This window comes from Staurois parvus, unplaced genomic scaffold (assembly GCF_062004578.1).
Source record: "Staurois parvus isolate SC_StPar_1 unplaced genomic scaffold, SC_StPar_1.0 ptg000011l, whole genome shotgun sequence".
Taxonomy (NCBI): Eukaryota; Metazoa; Chordata; class Amphibia; order Anura; family Ranidae; genus Staurois; species Staurois parvus.
In genome coordinates, this window is record NW_028317807.1 from 26,379,708 (window position 1) to 26,403,879 (window position 24,172).

The 24,172-nt window shown below is 42.5% G+C and overlaps 1 protein-coding gene across 2 annotated transcripts in view; it reads left to right on the top strand.

Moving 5' to 3' along the window:
- ADPRH (ADP-ribosylarginine hydrolase) overlaps positions 1 to 24,172 on the top strand; it is a 58,700-nt gene that overhangs the window by 23,082 nt on the left and 11,446 nt on the right. For both annotated transcript variants that reach the window (XM_089671815.1, XM_089671825.1), the window contains exons 2-3: positions 10,380 to 10,737; positions 19,921 to 20,281. In XM_089671815.1, the coding sequence (XP_089527941.1) occupies positions 10,380 to 10,737; positions 19,921 to 20,281 (719 nt within the window). The remainder of the gene's footprint in view (positions 1 to 10,379; positions 10,738 to 19,920; positions 20,282 to 24,172) is intronic.

Here is a 24,172-nt window from a genome sequence, read left to right on the forward strand (position 1 = left end):
CCATGGAAGCAGAGAAAGAACGTGCAACCTCCTATGCAGGTAGTGTCCTAGCTGGAATTCAAACATAGGACCCCAGTACTGCAAGGAAGAAGTGCTGACAATTAAGTCACTGTTCTGCCCACATAGATGGCATATGCTGTCTATTGGTGTGTAAATTGAACTGCAAAATCTTTTGGCCAATGCTCATACAATGAGGAGCTAACTATCATGTTTCCAGTGCAGGTTACAATATTAAAATATATACCATACTTTTTACATAATCCATTTTCCTTTTCTTCTAGTTTTAACAGATTAGCTCTTCAGCATATTAATGCTGCAATTACCTTGACTGATGTCACTTTATAGCTTTCACAGTATATTCAAGCCAGTTTGTGGTAACTATCAGTAATAAACAAATGTACTTGGGTTTGATTTGCGGGCAGTTAAATGTAAATTTAGTAATATGCAGACTTTAATCTGAACCCAATAAAGTTAATGGGGGCAAATGTTAAAATCTACATTCTGACTATTTTCAAGGCTAATAAACAAGGGATTGTTAAATGGGAGGGATGCTGAGCACTGGGATGCTGAGCACTGCCCTGGTGGACATGTACCAATGCAAAAATAAAGAGAGGGTCCTCCTTTTATGTAACCGTGAATGTGATATATACAGTGCTCAGCATAAATGAATACACCCCTTTTGAAAAGTAAGATTTTAATCATTATACCAATGAACACAAGAAAAAGTTCTTTTGACAAATTTGAGTTTTATAGAACATTTGTTTAGCCCATTACATGAAAATAAGGTTAATAATATAACTTGGATTACAAAATCTTCAGTTTTACTCAAATTAGTTGATGCAAAAATGAATATACCACACAACAAAAACGTCTACAGCTAGTATTTGTATGACCTCCATGATTTGTAATGACAGCACCAAGTTTTCTAGGCATGGAATTAACAAGTTAACGACATATTGCAACATCTTTTTCCATTTTTCAAGAACAACCTCTTTTAGAGCCTGGATGCTGGATGGAGAGTGATACTCAACTTGTCTCTTCAGAATTCCCCATAGGTGTTCAATTGGGTTCAGATCAGGAGACATACTTGGACACTGAATCACTTTCACCCTGTTCTTATTCAGAAATGCAACAGTGGCCTTTAGATGTGTGTTTTGTATCATTATCATGTTGGAAAAGTGCATGACGTCCAAGGGTATGGAGTAATGTTAGCATCTTCTCTTTCAATGTAGAGCAGTACACCTGTGAATTCATGAAACCAACAATGAAATGCAGCTCTCCGACACCAGCAGCACTCATGCAGCCCCACAGAAGGACACTGCCACCACCATGCATTTTTCTTTGTACTCCTCACCTTTGCAATGCCATACAGTTTTGAAGCCATCATTTCCTATAACCTTTATCTTGGTCTCATCACTCCAGAGTCCCAGTAGTTTTCTTTTTCAGCATGGCCCTGTCAAATCCTAGGTAGGCTTTTTTGTGCATGGGCTTTAGGAAAGGCTTCCTTCGTGGACGACACCCATGCATGCCATTCCTGCAGTGTATGCCATATTGTGTCACGGGAAAAAATCACCCAAGTTTGGCTTTCTACTTTAGCTAACTGCAGTGAACTTGCATGGTGATTTTCTTCAACCCTTCCCATCAGAAGACGCTCTTGTCAAGGTGTTAACTTCTGTGGATGGCCTGTGACATCTGTGAGATGGTTGCTGTTCCATCTTTGTTAATTTTTTTTATCACCTTTGCTACAATATTCTGACTGAAAAGTAAAGCTTTGCTGATCTTCTTGTAGCCTTCACCTTTCTTGTGCAAAGAAATTATTTTCTTTCTCAGGCCTTTTTACATTTCTCTTCCATGTGGTGCCATTGCTGACAGAATGAAATGGGAAGGGGTTTTCTTTGTGAAATAACGCCTTTCGATAATCAGCTGTCTGCTGGACACCTGTTTGAATAATTAGACTCACTTGTAGTTGAATTCTTGTTAATCAGGGTGTTGTCTAAAATTTAGCTTTGCCCTAATGCAGGCCATAGATGGGGAGAAAAACGGCAGATTTACGGCCGATTAACGAACTATCGGTCGGTCTAAAAAACTTACCTGACCACCAATTATTACAAAAATCGGCCGATTAATGAGTAACCTATAACGGGAAATGATGTCATTTTGTGGCCTTTGTGATCCTTTTTCGGAAAACGATCGTTCGTTTTTGACCATCAATGAGGATAAAGTCGGGCGTTTTTCGAAAATTTTCCAACATCACCGATAATCTGAAAGTCCAAAATACACGAAAAACGGCCGACAAAATCGTCCACTAACGATAAGATAATCGGCCGGTTTTATTTTCGGACGAAAAATCGGCCGTTTTTCTCCCCATCTATGGCCTGCATAAGCCTGCGTTCACATCTGTGCAGTTTGCTTTTTGTCCGTTTTGCAGTGCTTTTCACAATTAATTTAGCATTTTCTACACGTGTTTTTTTTATGCATTTTGTGATGCGTTTTTACCGCATTTTGCGTTTTTGTTCATCTTTTTTTCTCCTTAAAGTGGAATAAAAATGCAAAATGTGGCAAAAACGCCACTACCATGCATTTCAGCAGCTTCTCCATTGCACACACGCTAATTTTTGCTTTAACCACTTCAATAACGGACACTTTTACCCCCATCCTGCCCAGGCCAATTTTCAGCTTTCAGAGCTGTCGCACTTTGACAATTGCGTGGTCATGCAACACTTTACCCATATGAAATGTTTATCATTTTTTCACACAGCTTTCTTTTGGTGGTATTTAATCAGCACTGAGTTTTTTATTTTTTTGCTAAATAAAACAAAAATACCTGAAACTTTTGAAAACAAACCCACATATTTCTTTGTTTCTGTTATAAAATGTTGCATAAATAACATTTCTTCATAAATGTAGGTCAAAATGTATTCTGCTACATTGCCTTGGTGAAAATACCCCAAATTAGTGTATATTATTTAGTCTGTAGGAAAGTTATAGAGTCCACAAACCAAGGTATATATATCTGAAAATTGATCAATCCTGATGTACTGACAGCCCATCTCATTTCTTGAGGCCCGAAAACACCAGGATAGTACAAATACTCCCCAAATCGCCCATTTTTGTAAAATAGAAAGTTCAAGGTATTTATTAAGAGGCATGGTGAGTTTTTTGGAGGTTGTCATTTTTTGTTACAATTTTTTGGAAAATGTAGAAATGAAAATGTTTTTTTTTTGTTTTTTTTTTACATATTGTCACCAGTCCAGTACAGTGTTATAATATAACTGGTGTGGCGGTGATTACACACACTAACTGGTGACAGTATGTAAAAAAAATAATAATTTAATTTGTATTTTTTTTTTTCAATTTTTTATTACATTCTTTTTTTTTTTTTTCAACACACTGTGACCAAATCAATACAATGTTACCATAGTAACATTGAACTACTCTGGGCAAGTGATCAGGTTTTTTTTTAACACATTATGATTGCTAATACCAATGTATTTCATTGATATTTGCAATCATTGGTACTGAGTGAAACTAATTCATTCAGTCTTTTGTTGTGATTAGCTGTGATTGGGCAAAGCTCATCACATGATACAGATGGGCTGTGATTGGCCCTGTCTGTGTCATGTGACTGCTTTGACCAGTCACAGCTAACAACATAATTGTTGTTAGAACCCGCCAGGTGGTGCCCCTGGCTGCCCACTTGACAGACCTACCCAAAGCGTGGAGTCTAAGTCCCGGTCTGTGCTTTCACCAGGGCCCCTGATGGTGGGGATGGACTTGAAACAGACCGGGACCAGGTCACGACCTCCGAGCAGGCCCACCAGTGGCAGGGGCAACCTCCGGGGATGTATTGGTACCGGGAGAGCCAGATGTGAGGAGGACGGCAGGACCTAGCAGGATGGATCACGAGCGGGGGTCCCGTGGGGTAGGCGAGGTACAGAATCGGCAGGCGGAGAGTAGTCAGGTCACACGCAGGGTCAGCAGGATAAGTCAGTCCATAGAGAGGTCAAAACAAGCCGAGGGTCAGGATGGGAGAAGGCAGAGTAGTCAGGACAATCCGGGTCAACACAGGAGTAGGCAGCGTAGTCAGGGTCAATCAGGGTCAAAAACACAGGTACAGGACTCAGGAACTCAGATAGACCTTGCGGCGATTACTGACAGTGCAGGGCATCTTTAAATATTGCGCCCTGCACTGTCATTGGCCGCTCGGGACGTGCCCCCGGGCTGTCATTGGCCGCCCGAGGCGCGCCCGCGGGTCCCACTGCGCATGCGCGGCATCCTGTCATCCACGGCTCGCCGGGACCTAGTGCCTGTGTCCCGGCGTGAGCCGTCGCCAGTGCGCATGCGCCGGCCGACAGGACGCCGCGATCCCTGACAATTGTATACAGGAAGCCATCCATTGTATACAATTGACATGTGATCTGCTGTGATTGGTCACAGCGGTCACATGACACTGGCAACGGGTCGGTGTAGTGATATGTCATCGGCTGTGTCCCGTGTACACAGCCTTTCACAGGTTGCGCCATTGTGTGGCCCCGTGACCGCGTGCATGGCTCGTTTTGACAGGACGTCATATGACGCCCAGCCACAACCAGGAGAGTCCCGCCCGTCAGTCAATCTGCTATAGGTCGGACGGGAAGGTGTTAAAAAAAGTCCCTGACTCTTTTCAAAAACGCAGCAGCTCAAAAAAGCATAGATTTTAACATGTTCCATAGAAAACCATGTTAAATGGACTGTAGTGCGTTTCTGCAAAAAGCACTAAAAAAACGCATTGGTGTGAACAGAGCCTAAGACTTTCATTGGGGTGTATTCATTTTTGCAACATGGTCTTGAATGAATTTGTTAGGAAAAATAATTTGTGTGTGCAAATTAACAAATCTTGTTTACAATCAATGGCCCGCATTTGTGTGAACATTTTATAGTATAATGTCCCATAGAAAATGGTGATTCTGAAAGGAAAGTAAAGGTTTTCTAACAAATCTGTTGGGGTGTAGTCGTTTATGCTGAGCACTGTATACACATGATTAGATAGCTGGCCCCTGATGACGCTCGCCAACTCCCTTGCAACAGTTTTGTGTCCCTGCATCTGTGGCCTCCTGGGGATATTTGATGTATTATCGTGTTATCCCAGGAAGCCTAGATGAGAGTGGTGGCCAGGGGCAGGGCTGGACAAACATAGAAAAGTAAACTACAAAAAAAGAACATGGGGGGGGGGGGTCTGTGCAGGTTGCTAATGTGCATTGGGGAGTGAAAGTCTACTTTATACACTTTGACTAGACCTCATTTTGAACTGGATCCATACTATATATTCTTACAGTGTAACAATTTCACAGAAAAAGCCACCCCAAAATATTCCAAGCATAATGTACCCAGTATTTAATCATTTGTAGTGATCCCCTTTAACAGGACTCTCACCAGCCATTTTAAAATAAACATCCCATTGCACGCTATCTAAGTAGATTTTCTAAGCTGCATGTTCACAGGTAGAGAAAAGATATGAACCAATAGTCCATGCGGTCTGCTACTTTGAAAAGTGAATCATATAGATTGGGAACATGATTTTTTTATTTGCTGATTCAGAACCTTCACCTTAGTTGTGTGTGCGTAACCTCCACTTCATGCACAGTATGTATATTTTATTGAGTATTTTGCCAGTATTAATTTGCGCTTATGCCCCAATTTGAATAGGAGCCTAACAGCCTAATTGTGGATATTAACATGTTAGTGTTATTTATTCCCAGAAAAAACACCCATAATATTGTAGTAAAATACATTCCCAGTAATAATTTATTTGCACTCAATCCACATTTTGAATAGGTCCACCAATGGCCATTTTGAAACTGTGGAAATAAAAATCACAGTATAAATTATTTCTAGAATGCCCCATATATTGGAGAGGCTGTATTCACACCAGCGATTAAAGTGCATCCAGCACCTATCACCATAGGCAATAGCTGGTTGCGCAGAAAGCCGTGACCAGCAGCAGCCGCCGGTGACCTGTCATTATATTGAACTGGACTGGTGGCCCCATCTAGCTGCTGAAAGCTGCAGCAGGCATTGATTGGCCCTGAACCTAATTAACCACTTGCTGACCACGCTATAGCCAAATGACGGCTACAGCGCGGTCGTCCAGTTCTGGGAGGGCGTCATATTACGTCCTCCCAGAATCGTGCGCCCGCTGCGGTTTATACTAGAAACTAGGAAAAAGGTGTTTTGTTTTTTTTTTAATTTGTTTAGCAAAAAAAAAAAAACACACCCAGTGGTGATTAAATCCCACCAAAATAAAGCTCTATTTGTGTGAAAAACAATTATAGAAATTTCATATGGGTACAGTGTTGCATGACTGCTAAATTGTCATTCAAAGTGCGACAGTGCTCACGGCTGAAAAAATATTTTAAAATTACACTAACCTAGGTGGACGCAGGATCTATCCTATGCTGCATCTGTCCTCTGCCAGTTCTAAGGGTGAGACCTGAGCAATCAAACACTGCAGTTCTCCCTGCCACTCTGGGCTGTGGCTCAGGATCTCAGTGGCTCTCTGAGCGATCAAGCAACATGTTGGTCCAGGCTGCTGGATGTATGGTTGGGATCTTTCCCTAGCCTGTATCACCTGAGTGATGTCATTTAAAGTTCTAGAAAGGTGTTTTTTTTTTAACACAATGAACAGAAGCTCTTGGGAACACTGACTTTTATAGGGAGGTGGCTGGCACATTGGCAAAACCCCATGACTAAACCTGACCAAAGTTCAGAGGCCAAAAAGTTCAATATTAGTAATGTTGCCATGGTGGTGATCTAATGCAATGATTAATCATTTTCTTGAACTGCGAACAGCTATAGTTTGAGTCGAAGCCATGTTTGACCCAAACTCAAAGCTCATTTCTAGTAACCATTGGCAGAATTAACTATTCTTTATCTTTCTTGACTTTCAAGTGGAATTCCTGCCTACACCAAACGAGGCTTAAAACTGTCTCCTCTGCCGACCTAACACCTATAGTAACTATCCTGTGTAAAAAAGATGTATAAACTGACCTATTTTCAGGCCGCTGTGGTCCAGTCATATGATCTGACTCCTCTGTGTCTGCCAGTGCTACTGCGGGGGGAGGAGTGATCGCCATTAATGAATGGCCATTAAAGTCTATGGGTGACATCACTGCTACAGGCTTTACTAGCCATGGTCGGAGTGCTCTCCCCTCTGCCCTACAATTGCTGCTGGCGGACAAAGGGGAGATCACATGAATCTCAGTCACAATGAAATTGGCATATTAATGAGTTCCCCCCCTATAACAAGTTTTTGTCATTCTTTCTGGCCAGCCTACAACCCAGATGTAACGGCGTTACATGGGGGTTATTGGCTGGCAGCTCTGCTGTAAGTAAATTAGGGTTAGGGGGTACAAATTACTTACCTTGCCCCAGGTGCTGACAACGCACGCTGAAAAAAAAACTGGCTTCTAACTTTTTTTAGCTCAGTCAGTGCACAGCAGCCCACCACCTTGCTATCTAATATCAATGAATACCTTAAAGTGCTACTAAACCCACAACAGTAAAATCAGTCTGTATATGCAGTAAAGTGAAAGGATCGATTTTCTTTATCCCCTCAGAGACCCCCAGTCTGTGGAGAGATTCCTGGTTTATCAGCAGAATTCTGGGAACACCCTATGAACACGGAAATAACGGCAGCTTATGTTCACAGATGCTCAAAGTTTATTAGACATTACTAAGGTTATATAGGATACATAAAAAATAAGGGGGGGGGGGGTAGCGAGTTTCAAAACTGCAACTTTGTAAGTTTCCATCATGAGCTAACTACATGAAACATGACATATACATTTCTTGGTATAAATTGCTTCGGCTAGCTTTCTGAGATTTGGCTGGACATAGAAAGCTCAGGGACATTTTATCTTTTGTTTATACGTTCTTGAGCAAACTGAAACAGTTTTATTACACTTCTAATATATCTGCAAAAACCTAACTTAATACTTAAAATGGCGTACATCAACAAAATGGAGGTTATCTAGATCCTTTCATAAAGCATGCTTGGTATACTCACTGTGGAATCTAAGGGGTTAATCCTCTGCATTGTGTAAAAATGCTGTTTGATCCCGACTTCTCTAATCTTCCCCTTCTTCCAGTGCCCCCCTCTTATCTCCTGATAAGACATAGTGTGGAGACAATCTGCACAAGCTCTGTTTGGTGTGTATTTCTAGAGAGGGTTTTTTTTTCTTAAGAGAGTGCATGTTATCAGCACAGGGCCAATCAGCACTGTCCAGACAGAGGTCAGGGGTTTTGCATCCTCCTAGAGCAGAAAGAAAACTCCTCCTACAAGCTTTAACCAGTGCTCTGCTGGACACTGATAGAAGTCACAAGACTGCTCTAACTGCTGATGAGAAAAGGTATTTAGCCTTTTTTTAATTACTAAAATAATTGCATTTCCATGTTCCGTGTACTGTGGGACACCAGAGAGAGTGAATGCAGGGTCCTGGGTTTAGTAACACTTTAAACTCAAATGCTTATTGTAATAAAATTACATTTCTTGGTTGCTAAGGACAACATACAAACTTTTGAATTGTTCCAGTTTATAATATATACAGTGGATATACTGTAAAAAGTCTACACACCCCTGTTAACCGCATGCCGCCCAGCCACTGTACATATACGGCGGCAGGGCGGCACTCGCAGGCAAAACCACGTTTTAAAACGTGTGTTTTGTAAACAAATAGGGGGCGCACGCGAGGCGCGCTGCTGCCCTATTTGTCCTGTGGATCACCGCCGCAGATGTCAGTTGCCGGGTCACAGCCGCTTATTAGCGGCTATGTCCCGGCGATCGGCGGTAAACGGTGACAGAGAGCACAGCTGCAGTAGCTGTGCTGTCTGTCACCTCTCTGTCAGCTCGAGGATGAGCTGATTGAGAAAGAATAGTTTCACTTTCTCGATCAGCCTTGTCCCGCCCAGTACACACCCCCGCCCCCTAGTAAAACACTTCCCTGCTAAATAAAATTAACCCCTTCCTCCCCATTGCCATTAGTACAGTGTCAGGTTTTTTTTTTTTGCACTGATCACTGTATTAGTGTTTTTGGGGATGTCAGTGACCCCAAGTCAGTACCCCCCAATGTCAGAATGTCCGCCGCAGTCCCTCAGTCCTGCCATAAGTCCCTGATCGCCGCCATTATTAGTATAAAAAAAAAACCTAAAAATCCCAGTATCTTTCCCGCCATTTGTAAACGCTATAACTTTCACGTAAACCAATTAATTTACACGTATTGGTTTTTTTTTTTTAGCAAAGACATGTTGCAGAATGCATTTTGGCAGAAATTTATGACTAAATTTGATTTTTGCATTTTTTTTTTACTGGACATGTTTTATAGCAAAAAGTCCAAAATATTGTTTTTTTTTTCTCAAAATTGTCAGCCTTTTTTTTTTTATAGCGCAAAAAATAAAAACCGCACAGGCGATCAAATACCACCGAAAGAAAGCTCAATTTGTGGGGAAAAAAAGGATGTAAATTTCATTTATGTACTATATTGCATGACCGCGAAATTGTCCGTTAAACTAGTGCAGCGCTGTATAGCAGAAAAATGGCGTAAATTCCATTATCTATACCATAGTTTGTAGATGCTATAACTTCCACACAAAGCAATCAATATACACTTATTGGGATTTTTTTTACCAAAAACATGTAGCAGAATACATTTTGGCCTAAATTTATAACCAACTTTGAGTTTACTATATATTTTTTATAGCTGAAAATAAAAAATATTGTTTTTCTTCAAAATTTTTGGCGTTTTTTTGTTTATAGCGTGAAAAATAAAAAGCGCACAGGTGATCTAATGCCTTGAAAATTCTTTTGTACCCTTCTCCTTACTGATACCTTTGGAAAATTAGATCCCTCTGATGCTTTGGGAGCTCTCTGTGAACCATGGATTTTGCTGTAGGATGCGACTAAGAAAATGTCAGGAAAGACTTACTAGAACAGCTGAACTTTATTTGGGGTTAATCAGAGGCACTTTAAATGTCAGGTGTGTACTGACTCCTATTTAACATGATTTTGAATGTGATTGCTTAATTCTGAACACAGTTATAAGAGGGTGTGCACATTTATGCAACCACATTTTTTTTGTCTTTTATGTTCACTTCCCCCCTAAAAGATTTCAGTTTGTTTTTCAATTGAATTGTACAGTTTATAGGTCACATTAAAGGTGGACAAAGTTTGGAAATTATGTATCTTTGTCTCATTTTTTTTACATCACAGAAACATGACATTTTGACAGGGGTGTGTAGACTTTTTATATCCACTGTAGACTTACTGATATCCCTGACTTGGCAGACATACTTGTATCTTGAATAGCATCTTTTCTAGTATCTGATGATATCTTCTTATTTCCCAGCTTGTATTTGCAGGTCTGATCCATAAGACTTTCTACAGAAGAGAAATGTGCTCCGGACATGTAAAAAATTATGAGGCTGCCATGGTCCTTAGTGCAGCTGGTGATGCCCTGGGTTACAGGGATGGCAACTGGGAGTTTTGTAAGAGTGGCGCTCAAATTCATGCAGAACTGGCTGAGCTAGGAGGCTTAAAAAACATTGATGTGAAAAAATGGATGGTGAGTGATGACACTGTGATGCACATCGCCACAGCAGAGGCATTGGTGGCAGCTGGCAAAGACACAAAACCTACCACGCTATACCCGCTGATAGCAAAGAAGTATAAGGAATGCATGAACGACATGACCGGCAGAGCTGCAGGTAATAATTAATATCAATGTGGTAAGCTTAGAGTATATGTAAGCCCTAAATGATTTCCGTTTTATTTTGCTTCAGCATTGTGTAATATAAGCAACTGAATTGCAGCTTCTTTATAACCACTACTTGTCTAAATGCATGTCCTCCCGTAATGGCTGGATGGCAATTGTTGGGGCAGGTTTTCTGATGGCATCAAGAGTTGGAAGATGCCTATGCGATGTGTGTGGGCATGGCTGCTTGTAGTTTACAAGCCAAGTCACCCTGCACAAGGAGAGAGCGCAGCAGTGACCATTTTTTACTACAGGAAGCTCCTGTACGGAGGCAAAGGGCAGAAGTGGTGCTGGATTACTACACCAACCTGAAAGAAACTCAGAAAGGGCATCAAGCATATATATACCTTTTTGTAGTCAGACAATATATTTTATTAACAGAAACCTGTGTTGGGGGAAATGCAAACAAATATTAATGCTGACCTCCTTCTGAAAATGTTAGTGCCACTCTGGCTCTCTATGATGTGAATGATCCAGAACAGGCATGCTGATTAGTCAAGGCCCCTGATATGTATACCTGCTCCAGGTCACTGACTCAGAAAAAGTACTGAAGCATGACAAACAGACAGGGTCGGCGCAAGGATTTTTGTCTACAGTGGCGAAAGTGCATTTTGACACCCCCCCCCACCACCACCACCACCACCACCACCCTCCTCCTGCCACCCCCTCCCCTCCACAATGCAAACTCCCCACAGTCTCTCACTGTCTACAGCCGCACTGGTACCTCCTTTATTTTGTTCCCAGTGAGCAGGACGTCACACAGAATTGAAAATTTGAGCTGTACTGAACTGCCACTAAATGGCAGTGTGCAATGAATTGGCAGGTTTATGCATTCCCTGCTTGGGCAGCTGGCAGGTGAGGATACATAGGAAAAAGAAGCAGTGCTGTGACAATATTTGGTCCACAGGGCAAAGATACCAAGCTGCGCCCCGCTCCCCACCAAAGGGAAGGAGGGATGGCAATGCTGGGGTTCAAGAGGGATGGGGGTTCCAGGAAGAGGCGATGTATGAGGTGGAAGGTGATCTGAGGGGTGAGAGGTGCATGGCACACAGGGTAATGAAATTGGGTTGGGGGGGAGATTGGTAGGAGGAAAATTGTGGAGGGAGTAAAAGGTGGGTGGAATAAGGAGGAAAGGTTCGGGTTCAGAGGTGCTGTGTTCTCTAAGGTACAGCCAAGAGGCACCGTGACCAAAGAGAGGTGCGTGGGAGATGCTGTAACTGGCCTAGAGAAAGTGAAGTGGTACTAGCACTTAGAGCCCATTCATACTAGTGGGCACATGTTATGGTTCATTTGATGCATGCCTGCCAGTGTATGTTGTAAAGGGGCAGTGAAATATGTTGTTAAAATGCATCGCACTGTTATTGAAAGACAATTCATTCATCTGTATGTGCTATGGTGACTTGAGTTGGGCTGTGATAAAAATGGCACACACCAACACTCATGTATGGTGTGAACAGGGAACATGGAGAACAATTGTTCTCTCTCCCTGTTCATGTTTAGCCTGTGTTGATCAATGCAGATCAACAGCAAAACACATCTGGTGTGAACGAGCCCTCAAAGTGAAAAGGACAAAAGTCATCTAAACCTCCTTAATCCTAAGAACTTGTTCAGACAAACTGCAGTGCGGGAACACACATGCATGTGTTTTCCCAAACTGCACAGAAATGCACTGCTACGGGCATTTCCTGGGGCCCCCTACTGACCTCGGGCAGTGCCCGAGTGCTTGAATGGTCAGTCCGCCCCTGTGCACTGCCATTTGCAGACATGTGCAGTTGTCCCTAGTTCCTAATGGCAACCCATGCATCTAACAAATGCAATGCCTGCGCAACCACTAGAAAGCAAAGTTCCTCCGTACTGTGGGGTTTGATGAGGTACAATTTTAAAATTTGTGCCTGCTGTCCTCTAGTTTTTGTTTGCCAGCCAATTGAAATTAATAGGCTGCCGAAGATGCACAAAATCATGCATGTATATGGTTTGAGCTCTAAAATTAAACAAATTATGTATAAAGTTTGCTAATATAGTAAGGAAGGAATGCGTTAAACATTAGTAGATGTTCAAAGGTCATGATTTGTTATCATATCTTTACAATGGTGCTCACTGATTCTGGCTGCCCTCACCTTTTCTACCTTTTCCTTTACTATTCAGTGTAAAAGTAAGCGACACCAAACACCAATTGTGGCTCACCATCATGTAGAATGTCCTTGCTGTCCATGTGTGGATCGATTGTTGATAGCATATGATCATAGATGAGACTAGGAGCCTTCCCCCCCCATCTCTTGTTCTGCACAGCTGTGCTTTTGCCTGCAGTTCTCCTCCACACTGACACATTCCACGCTGCCATGTGAGAAGCCAAAGACAGTGTTTTTGATGGATGACACCCTTGGCTAATCAGAGTGTGCCTTTCTCCTCTCACTCCCTCCACCCTGAAAGGACCAGCAAGAGAGGCTGTCATTGAAGGGGCAGGAGTTAAGAAGATACACAGTGTCCTTTGAAATCCATGGGGAAGAAAGTGGATTGTGTGAGTACACTGTGCGAAACTCACCCAAGTTGCTGCCCCCCTCCTGTAGTGTTTCCATGCCTCGCACTCGTACCTTGTCCCAGCCCTAAACAGAAAATGAGTATTTCAAACATCCGAATCCCCAGCAAGTGTCTGGGGTTAGTATTCCCCCCCATCCTGGTGCCCTAAGGCAGCAGCCTGAGCTACCTATTGCTGGTGTCGGCCCTGCAAACAGACATGTAGTATTTCAAGAGAGGTCAGCTACTTTATTTACAGGAAACTTGTACTAAGGAAGTACTAATGTGATCATTTTTTTTGAATGACGTTATAGGCCAAAAATGGCTCTATCACCAAATTCGTCCAAAGTGGTATTAAACCAAAAACCACAAATGGTATATATTGCAGCTTACCAATCATTTAGATGTGGTGGTTGAATCACTTTCATCTGGTTTTTCACCTGGTGATCTGGCCAGTAACATGCCTCCTGTAATAGTGAGACTCAACTCTGGATAAATAAGTACAGGAGGCACAGCAGACAGCAGCATTGTCAGTTTAGCGGGAGGGAATTTTAAATGTTTTAGCAGATTTGAAAGCAGTAACAAATTGAAGCAAAACTCCAGCTCTCACTTTATAATTGGCTACAGCAACACTTTTTTTTTTTCCTTTTAGGATAAAGGTTTTACATGAATAAATAAAAGCTGATCATTTTTATCATCCCTTCCAGTGTTATGTAAACTGATACATTCTGCTGGAAAGCTTGTTCTTTTGAAAAACAACAGACTTACTGGCTGGATCACCAAATTAAAATAGAAATCCTAAAAAGGAAAACTAATACAGACAACACGTCTAAGAATCGGTAAGCTGCAGTATAACCACTTACCCTGCAGAGGATTTAGTCCCCTTCCTGACCAGGCTGTTTTTTGCTATACGGAGCTGCATTACTGTAACTGACAGTTGAGCAGTCATGCAAAGCTGTACATAAATTAACTTTATGCCATTTTTTTACCCACAAATAGAGCTTTCTTTTGGTGGTATTTGATCACCTCTGCGTTTTTTTGTGCTATAAACAAAAAAAGCCCAACAATTTTGAAAAAAAAACAATATTTTTGACTTTTTGCTATAAAACATATCCAATAAAAAATAAAAAACAATTAAATTTCTTAAAAATTTCGGACAAAATATATTCTGCTACATGTCTTTGCTAAAAAAAGTCCCAATAAGTGTATAATAGGTTTACGTGAAAGTCTTAGATTGTAAGCTCCAAGGAGCAGGGCCCTCCTAACCCTCTTGTATTGAACTGTATTGTTGCTGTATTGTCTCCCGTTATATTGTAAAGTGCTGAGCAAACTGTTGGTGCTATATAAATCCTGTAGAATAATAATAATAAAAGTTATAGCATCTACAAATGGCGGTGTATATATACTGGAATTTTTATATTTTTTATACTAGTATTGGCGGCGATCAGCGAATTTATAGCAGGACTGCGGAAGGCATTCTGACATTGCATGGGAACTGACTAACTGCCACTGACATCCCCATCAGGGGTGTATTTTGGTTTTGTGCTTCCCTAGGCAAGACTAAAATCAGGCAACCCCCTATCTAAATTTGTCCCACTCCTTCTTTTTTAAGATCCACCCCTTAATCTGTAAAATGAAAACTTGCCTTTCAGATCTCTCACATAATGATTCTTGGCAGATACTCTAACCCTCAGTCAAAGATTACACCTTTTTCTCTTCTCCGCACCCAAAGTACTTGCGCATCAATTACTTTTTCCTGTCCCAAGCCGACTTGAAATATCTCACTTCCGCCACTGTTGAACCTACGGTCCTCTTGCACCATCACCCTATTTCTATGAACCTGACATTCCCTGAACAAGAATTCAAATCAAAGTTTTGGAAGCTGAACTTTTTTCTTCTTCGCAACCCTCTACGAGTGCAAGCACTGCAGGCAAATCTCCAATCTTTCTTTACCCTAATAATACGCTGGATGCCTGTCCACTGACGCAGTGGGAGCCACACAAATGTGTGATCCAAGGAGAGGTTTTTGCTATACAGACAACTCTTAAAAAAAGAGCAGCAGCAAAAGGTCCAAGACCTCTTGTTCGAAATAGCAAAGCTGTAGCAAGCTTACAAGCTCTTTCTGGTGCAATCGATTCTGACAAAGCTGACTCAACTCAGATTGGAGCGTAACATGTTACTAAACCCAGGACTCTGCATTCACTATATCTGGTCTCCCAGAGTACACAGAACATGGAAATGCAATTATTTTGGTAAATATAAACTGCTAAATACCTTTTCTCATCAGCAGTTAGAGCAGTCTTGTGACTTCTGTCAGTGTCCAGCCGAGCACGTGTTAAGGTTTGTAGGAGAAGTTTTCTTTCTGCTCTCGGAGGATGCGGAATCCCTGACCTCTGTTTGGGCAGTGCTGATTGGCCCTGTGCTGATCACATGCACTCTCCCAAGAAAAAAAAAAAACCTCTCTAGCAATACACACCAAGCTGAGCATGTGCAGAGTGACTCCACACAATATGTCTTGTCAGGAGATAAGAGCGGGACACTGGAAGAAGAGGAGGATCAGAGAAGTCAGGATCAAACAGCCTTTTTACACAATGCAGAAGATTGATCCCTTAGGTTCCGCAGTGAGTATAACAAGCATGCTTTACTGCATATACAGACTGATTTTACTGTTGTGGGTTTAGTGATACTTTAAGGATGAGATGGGTCTGCATACAACAAGGAACCCTCTCTTGTTGCAGAAGCTTTTTTATGAGCAGGGAAACAAGAGCGGGAGAATGCTAGCCAGGTCTTTACATTCCAAACGAGTGGCCTTACAGATTCATTCCATCCGAGACAGGGCAGGTGTGCTCCATCACAATTTGAACTTGATTGTTTGACAGTTCCAAACGTATTATGAATCTCTATACAATTTGCAGTCAAACTTTCTATCCCCAAAGGAGGTGGCCACTAGAAAGGCAAAAATTACCACCTTTCTTGCTAAACATGGCCCTCCAGCTGTGTCAATATTGCAAGCTCAAATTTTGGAGGTCCCTCTTTCTGTAAAGGAACTGGACCTGGCTCTAAAACAGATGAAGTCAGGCAAAATCCCTGGCCAGTTCAATATTGTAAGTGTTCCTAATCGGTCTTGGCCCCCCATTTCCTGAAGGCATTTAACTCCCTCATAGACTCTCCTAACTCCTCTTCTGCTTTTCTAGAGGCCAACATTACTCCTATTTCAAAAGCTGGTAAAGAGGTGACATGCATTGAGAAACATAGACCTATCTCTCTGATTAATGCGAGTGCGAACCAATGGCCACCTATCGAACGCCTTCCAGATATACAACAGCATGAGACAAGGTTGCCGGCTCTCACCAATTCTCTTTATTCTTACCTTAGAACCCTTTCTTCAGACACTTAGAGCCAACCACTTGATACAAGGGGTACAGACGCAGAGAGGAGAGATGAAACTGGCCACCTTTGCGGATGACATATTATTGTTTTTAACCGAACCTTGGTCTTTTTCTGCCTAAACTACAGTGGGAGCTGGACTATTTCCAATCCCTATCCAACTTATCCATCAAGTATTTCAAAACCCACGCTCTTAATATATCTCTGCCTGATGAGGAACTGTCCTACTGTATGTGCCACTTTCCCATTAGGTGTAAAAAAAGACATAATAACATATCTGGGAACTCAATTACTTGCAGATTTATGGGATCTCTATAGATGCAACTTTCACCCACTCCTGTCTAACATAGTTAAGAGAGTGGGACTGGTCTTGCTACTCGTGATTCAGCACGAATCAAATGAATATGCTGCCGTGCTTCCTGTATGTCTTTCAGACTGTTCCTGTAGCCTTACTGGTGGCCTCATTTCCTCTCTAAAACATGCCATGCTTACGTTTCTTTGGCAAAAGAACAAGCCCAAACATAGAGGTGGTCTTCTGGACCTTAAAAAATATCACTGGGACTGCCACTTGGCAGAGTGGTTGACTTGTCTGTTCATAACCGGGTCAAAGCTTGGGTTCCAGTGGAACAGCTGTTTTCTAAGATATCCTTACATGCTCTACCTTGGGTACCCTCAGCACACGCTTCACAGGAGTTGAAAGCTCACCCTCTTTTGGGACAGATTCTCCAAATCTTTCGACAAGCCTGCAAATCCTACTCTATTTTGTTGGTTTCTGGGCCACTTACACTCTTGTAGTTCAACCCAGATTTCCAATAGAGGGTGATTTGTGGACTGTTTGGCACTCTCTACCCGGGACCCAGACAAACAAATGCCTTTTTGGGCCTATTTTCAAATCAGACATATTCTTAATGCACCTCAAACCCGTGCCTTATTTGTCAGAATTAGAATGGCTTTTGAAAATGCCTGCTCCTCAGAGCAGCCCCAGGCTTATATGATCTCCTCCATTTAATCGACTTTATTTCCCACCTTGTCTCCTTCTGGAGCTAATGCATGTTCTAAGTGGGAAAAGGACCTGGACATCACTCTTAGGAGGAGGACTGGGATGGAATATGTCTAACTACACACAAAGGTACACTGAACGTTAATATTCAGGAAAACAGATATAAGCTGCAAACCAGGTGGTACCGTACCCCAATTGTGGTCCATTGGTTGGTCAATGTCGGACAAAGCATGGCGGTGTATATCCGCACCTGGAACGCTATTGTATATATGGTGGCTGTGCCCACCTTTAACAACGGAAGTCCACCATATTACCACTGCTGTTGCGGGAATCTGCACAGTACTTGTTACACCACTCTGGTTTGTCCAAACATCTATACTTTAAGTCATTGGTTAAGCACATGATCAATGCTGCTAGAATGTGCATCCGTGTCCATTGGCAAACAAACCAAGCTCCCACGGTGGTCAAGTGGTACTGGCACATCAACAAAATCAAGGAAATGAAGGAACTGATACATGTCTCTCAAGAGAGGATCACGCATTTCCACACAGTATACACATGCTGGCTTCATTACCAAACTCAGCCTGAATATGCTGAATTACTTCGCTCCATTGGGCAAGGCTGAAGCTCTTTCTGGTAAACCTGTGATGGGTCCCTTGGTGAGTCCTCTGGTAGTAGCACATCTCTATCTTTCTAACCCTGACTAGGGGAGTGTTGTGTGAGAGTGTATCCCTCTTCTCTCCCAACCACCACCTTTCCCCCCCCCCCCCTTTTTTTTTTTCCCTTTCCCTCCTTCTTACCCCCGCTCTTTCCCTTTCACCCCCTCTTTTCTTAGTCATCTTCTCTTCTGCTCAACTTCCTTTCACTCTGGAGTTCATCTTGCTGTCTCCAGTTCCTCTTTTGGGGTTTGTTTCCACTGTAATGAACAACTGTTGTTTCACTTAGCCATGTTGGCAGGTACCTGGCTTGCTCCTTGGTATGGTAGATGAGTCTTGGATTCTACTATTTATCCAGAGACATGGCCACTTTGAGAGGTTTCTTGAAAGCAGCCTATTTTGTATCCCTACAGTTCAGCTATATGGGTTAATGCTTTCCTATGTATATATGTGTTTGCTTCATATGTGAGTGTTTTGACTCCTAGACACATTTTTCTATATCATGTAACTGAACGTCTGTCCCCAGCAACTTGGACATTTTGCACCTGTACCTGTCTATGTTAATTTGACATGACTTTCTCTGTATTGTGTTATATTTCAATAAAAAGTTTATGGAAAAAAATGCAGTGGTGATCAAATACCACCAAAAGAAAGCTCTATTTGTTGGGGGAAAAATTACAGAAATTTCATTTGTGTACAGCATTGCATGATCGTGCAATTATCAGTTAAAGTAACACAGTGCCATATCACAAAAAATGGCCTGGATAGGAATGGGGAAGGGGAAGGGGGGGGGGGGGGGGGTAAATCTTCCAGAGGTCAAGTGGTTAAATGTCCATTGTTTTGTTTTTTGGGGGTTTTTGTTTTAGCAATATGGCCACAGCAAGGTCCTACTACTTTATACATGGAGCCTTACCCTTGCTGCAAACTTGGCTGTCCTTCATCTCTTTACTGTGCTGCATGCAAAACCTACACCCAAATCATGCGACAATGTGATCCCAAACCAGAAAAAACATAGTTTGGTTTTCTCAGTAAGGCTAAAAGGCAATGCATAAGTCTCCAGAATCATCTTCTGACTATATTGACTACAGTAAAGTAAACCTGGTAAATTACTGTGGCTTACTACACTTAGGGACTTTTCATTGCCTTTCTCGCTGTCTTCATTTATAAACCTTGATATACAGAAGTATTAGGAGTCAGGTAATGTATTGTTTTGACTATGCTTGTAATAACTATGTACATGCCTTGAACATAACTTGTCAAAACGCAAAATGCCTCAGTGAGAAGTCTCAGGTGAAACGTGCAATTCTTTCATTCCTGGGTTGCATTGTAGATTTCTCAAACAGGCTTTTTACATCAGAACAGATGCTTCAAACTGGGAAAGTTTGGTAGAAATTGTAACTAAATGATTTTTGTTTATAGTCAAGCAGAATGTTAGGGTTAATCCAGCCTGCCTTGATCTAGTATTTCAATTCAGATTAGTTGCCAGATTTCTAAAATGTGTCTATACTTGGCAAGATTTAGTTGGAAACATTCATAATACTATTGTAATCATTTTAAACTATTATTTGATTTTTACCAGGTTTAACCTGCATACACAGTACCGAGATGTTAAAGCCTGAGGTCCCAGATGGATGGAAAATTCCATTTAATAAGGCTGGAGGTGGATGTGGTGCAGCCATGCGTGCAATGTGTATTGGACTGAGATTTCCTAATCCAGAACAACTTGATGACTTGATCCGGGTGAGCATAGAAAGTGGCAGGATGACCCATCATCACCCTACTGGATATCTTGGTTCATTGGCGGCCGCACTCTTCACTTCTTACGCTGTAAACCGCAAGCCTCCACATGAATGGGGAAAAGCATTGCTAGATGTCCTGCCTAAGGCAAAGGACTATATCGCTGCAGCTGGTCAAGAAGTTAAACCAAATTTGGATATGTGGTAGGCAACTTTACCTTAACTTTGATTTTCGTATATAGCATTGATATTCTTAAAAAAAAAAAAAAAAGTAAAGGATCAAACAAAGTATCATTCTTTTTGATCACTCCACCCTGACCCAAAACCCCCTTAAAGTGGTTGAAAACCTTTACTTATACCATGTGGTTGGCCTCAGGTGATGCAATGAAACAAATCCTCCTACGTAGGTTGTACCTGTCTATCTGCAGGCCTCTCTTCTCTACATCCGTTCAAAGTGCCTAATTTTGTAAAGCTTTTCTGAGAATTCAGAAAAAAGGGGACAGAGAACTGAAATGACACACTGCAGAGCTCAGCGTGGAGGTCTCTGAGAGCTGATTGGAGGGAAGGGACACTTTTTCTCTTAGTACACAAAAGACTTTCTGTTAAGTGGTTTAGGTCAGGGGTGAGAGGCAAAAAGGATAAGAGCACTTTGTTTCAATGTGTATCTCTCCTTTAAAACTTCTTAAGGGAAGGGCGAGATTTTTCTTGCCTGCTGCAAGAAAAATCTAGATTTAAAGTACATTTGGCTACCTTTGCATCTATTACTTGTTTTGAAATGCTGCTTTCCCTGATGGCAATATGTTTTTGCATGTTTCATCACACGTATAGTTTGAACTGCCCATCTTTGAGACTGAAGACCCAGTCTCCCAGTGTAATCTGTAGCGCTGTGTTGACAGTGTGACAACTCAGTCCTGCTTGTCATTAATATATGGATTAAAGCTACAGTTGTAGCCATTGCTCATAAATGAGGGTTCTGTGTGAATTGGAAGCCTTTTAACATAAAATAGCTACAGGTTCAACCCTTGTTAACGCTAGTTACATTTTTATAGTACAACTAAAGGCAAACTTTTTTTGGAGTGGAGGTTGATTAGAACACCTGTCAGGTTACTGCTGTCTGTGCTCTGTTAGGGAGATTCACCCTCTCTTCATTTGTCCTGTTTACCATTCTCATCACTCTGCATCCTGTATTTTATCCTGATTGGCACCTCGTTCTCCAGCTAAAACAGCATCTTGGGTCCCCAGGGTGTGCTCTGACCTCCCTGCTGTCACTTGGTGCCCCGTTTATCCTGATCCGAGATGGCTAAAAGGGGGAAAGAAATTTGGACCTTGCCTGAGTCGGCTGGGCAAGATAGCGGTACCCCGATCTGTGCATCCGAGGAGAAGAACATTGAGGCTGCTCAAAAGAGAAACTTCCCAGAAACAACTTTTGGACTCTGCTACTGATCCGGCCGTAGACTGTGCAGGCTGTACTCAGATCCCTCTTGCACTGGCAGACCGAGAGATCCCATCCTGCAGTCCCGCAGTGAGTATCCCACCATCGCAGTCTCATGGGACACAGCCTGCTGTTTCCATTGAAGATTATCCTGAACCCACCCTTAGAGAGATTCTGTCCGCAGTCACTACATGCACCTCATCTGTAGCTGTTCTTACCGGGGAGGTGAAGGGGATGAGGATGGAATTGACCCTGGTGCGTCAAGATATGCAGAAATTGCGGGATTGCACTGCGGCCTTGGAGGGGAGAGTGAGTACTCTGGAAGATGATTGGCAACCATTACATAGGGACGTGCGATATGTGCAATCAATCGCTTCTACTAATGCCTCTAGATTGGAAGATTTGGAAAATCAGTTACGCCGCAACAATGTGCGCGTAGTGGGTATCCTGGAACGCACTGAGGGTAAAAATCCTGTAGCCTTTATTGAAGCCTGGCTGACCTCTACCTTTGGCAGTGATGCATTCTCCCCCATGTTTGCAGTAGAACGTGCGCACAGAGTTCCAGCACGTGCTCCTCCAGTCGGCGCTCCTCCTCGGCCCTTTTTGTTCAGACTCCTCAATTATCGGGACAGAGAAACCATTCTCTCCAGGGCCAGAAGCAAGGGTAACCTGTCAGTTGATAATGTTCAAGTATCCTTATTTCCAGATTTTTCTGTGAAAGTTCAAAAGCAAGGTGCAAAATTCCTGGATGTCAAGAAATGTTTTCGGGCATTGGGCCTTCAATTTGCCATGCTATATCCAGCTAAACTTTGAGTGCCTGTGGATGACGCTTCTCACTTCTCATAGTCCTAATGCAGCCTTACAGTGGCTGGATGGAGCAGAACGTTGCCTGGCAAACTCCTCTGGAACTTGACCTTGGGGACCTGGTTGATCCTTAATGCCTTAAACTCAGCTTGGCAGAACTGTTTCTGATTTCTTTTTTGCGCTTAAGTTGGGGCTCCTCCCCTCATACTTTCGCTACATTTACCTGCTGTGTGCTTGTCCATGAGACATTGTGTAAACTCCAACCTGTTTTTGGTCCTGAGGGGACCTTTTGGCCTCCTGCCACTGTTTTCAGTCACTACTATTATGGCTCTGTTGGCCTACATGTTGGTAATAATTTCAGTATTCTCCCTTGTTTTCTTTATGGTTCACCTGGGATGTCTAAATTTAGTTAAGCACATGTTACTGGGTCTGTCTTCCCTGCTTCCTTCGGGTGTCCTCCTCGCCACCCTGACCCATGTGATCTGGGTCCCTCCTACTGCCAATCCACTCACCGCTCCCCTCGGGGGGCGTTATATCTGTCCACGACTGTGTTATCCTTCCTATTTTCTCCATATGTATTATGTCTGTCTCCCATAAAGAATTGATGTTTTTATCCTGGAATGTAAGGGACCTGGGTGATAGAACCAAACGGGGTGCTCTTTTCCATGTACTTAAACATTTAAAATCGTCTGTAGTATGTTTGCAGGAAACCTATTTGAAAGCTGATACTGTCGGTACCCTCCGCTCTCGTTTATTTCCCATACAATATCATTCTTTCTACTCCATGTTTTCTAGAGGTTTGTGTATCCTCATCTCTTAACTCTGTTCAATTTGTTCATGTGCAGGAGTGGAATGATGCGGAGGGCCTACTCTTCAGAGTTCATTAAACGTCTAGCTCAATTTATGGCTAATCATCCTGATGTTCCCCTATTGGCGTTGGGTGATTATAACAATTGTTTACTCCCTAGTTTGGATAGATTGCCCTTGGGTGGTAGGGGCAGACAATTATCCTCTGTCTACCCCATTTGCCAATTTATTGGTGGAAATGGCCTCCGGGATGTGTGGCGGATGAAGTATCCAACAGCAAAATGTTCATGTTTCTCTGCTACTCATGATGGGCTTTCATGCATAGATTTGAAACTCGATTATCCTGCCATATGTGTTTGATGCTGTGTATGAACCCAGGGCTCTGTCTGACCATGCCCCTTTCTGGGTCAAGCTACAGGTGTGTTATACCTGCTCTAGTCCGCTGTGGAAGGTGAACCCATTTTGGTTGATGCTGTTTCCGAAATCCAAGTTGATTGTGGGGGAGTTGTCAGACTTTCTGCAGCGGAATGAAGGCCTGTCCCTGCCAGTAATGTTTTGGGATGTGATGAAGGCCTTCCTGAGGGGCTTGATTATCTGGGAGTAGATCCAGGGAGTGGGAGGAGAAGGTACAGTTAGATGTTCGACAGCGGGAAGCTTAGATGATCCAAGACCCAAGCCCCCTTAACTGCACCTCCTGGATAGAGGCCCAGACCCTTTATGAATCATTGCTTACTCAGGTGGCTGATAAGAAGTGATAGTTTTTGCAACAAAAATATTTAGAGGAGGGGGAAAGTACGGGGCACCTTCTTGCTCTCGTGGCAAAGTCACAACAGGGGTGTCTAGTATAGGCAAGATTGAGGATGCTGATGGAGTGATTTGCATGCGCCATGCGGAAATCCTGAGATTTTTTTCATAATTTTTACGACAATCTGTATGCTTCTAAAATTGTAGCCACCCATTCTGAGCTTTTGCAGTTTCTAGACATCTGCTCTTTTCCTGTTTTATTGGAGACTGACCAGAGAGAACTAGAGATGCCAATTACTGTTGAGGAG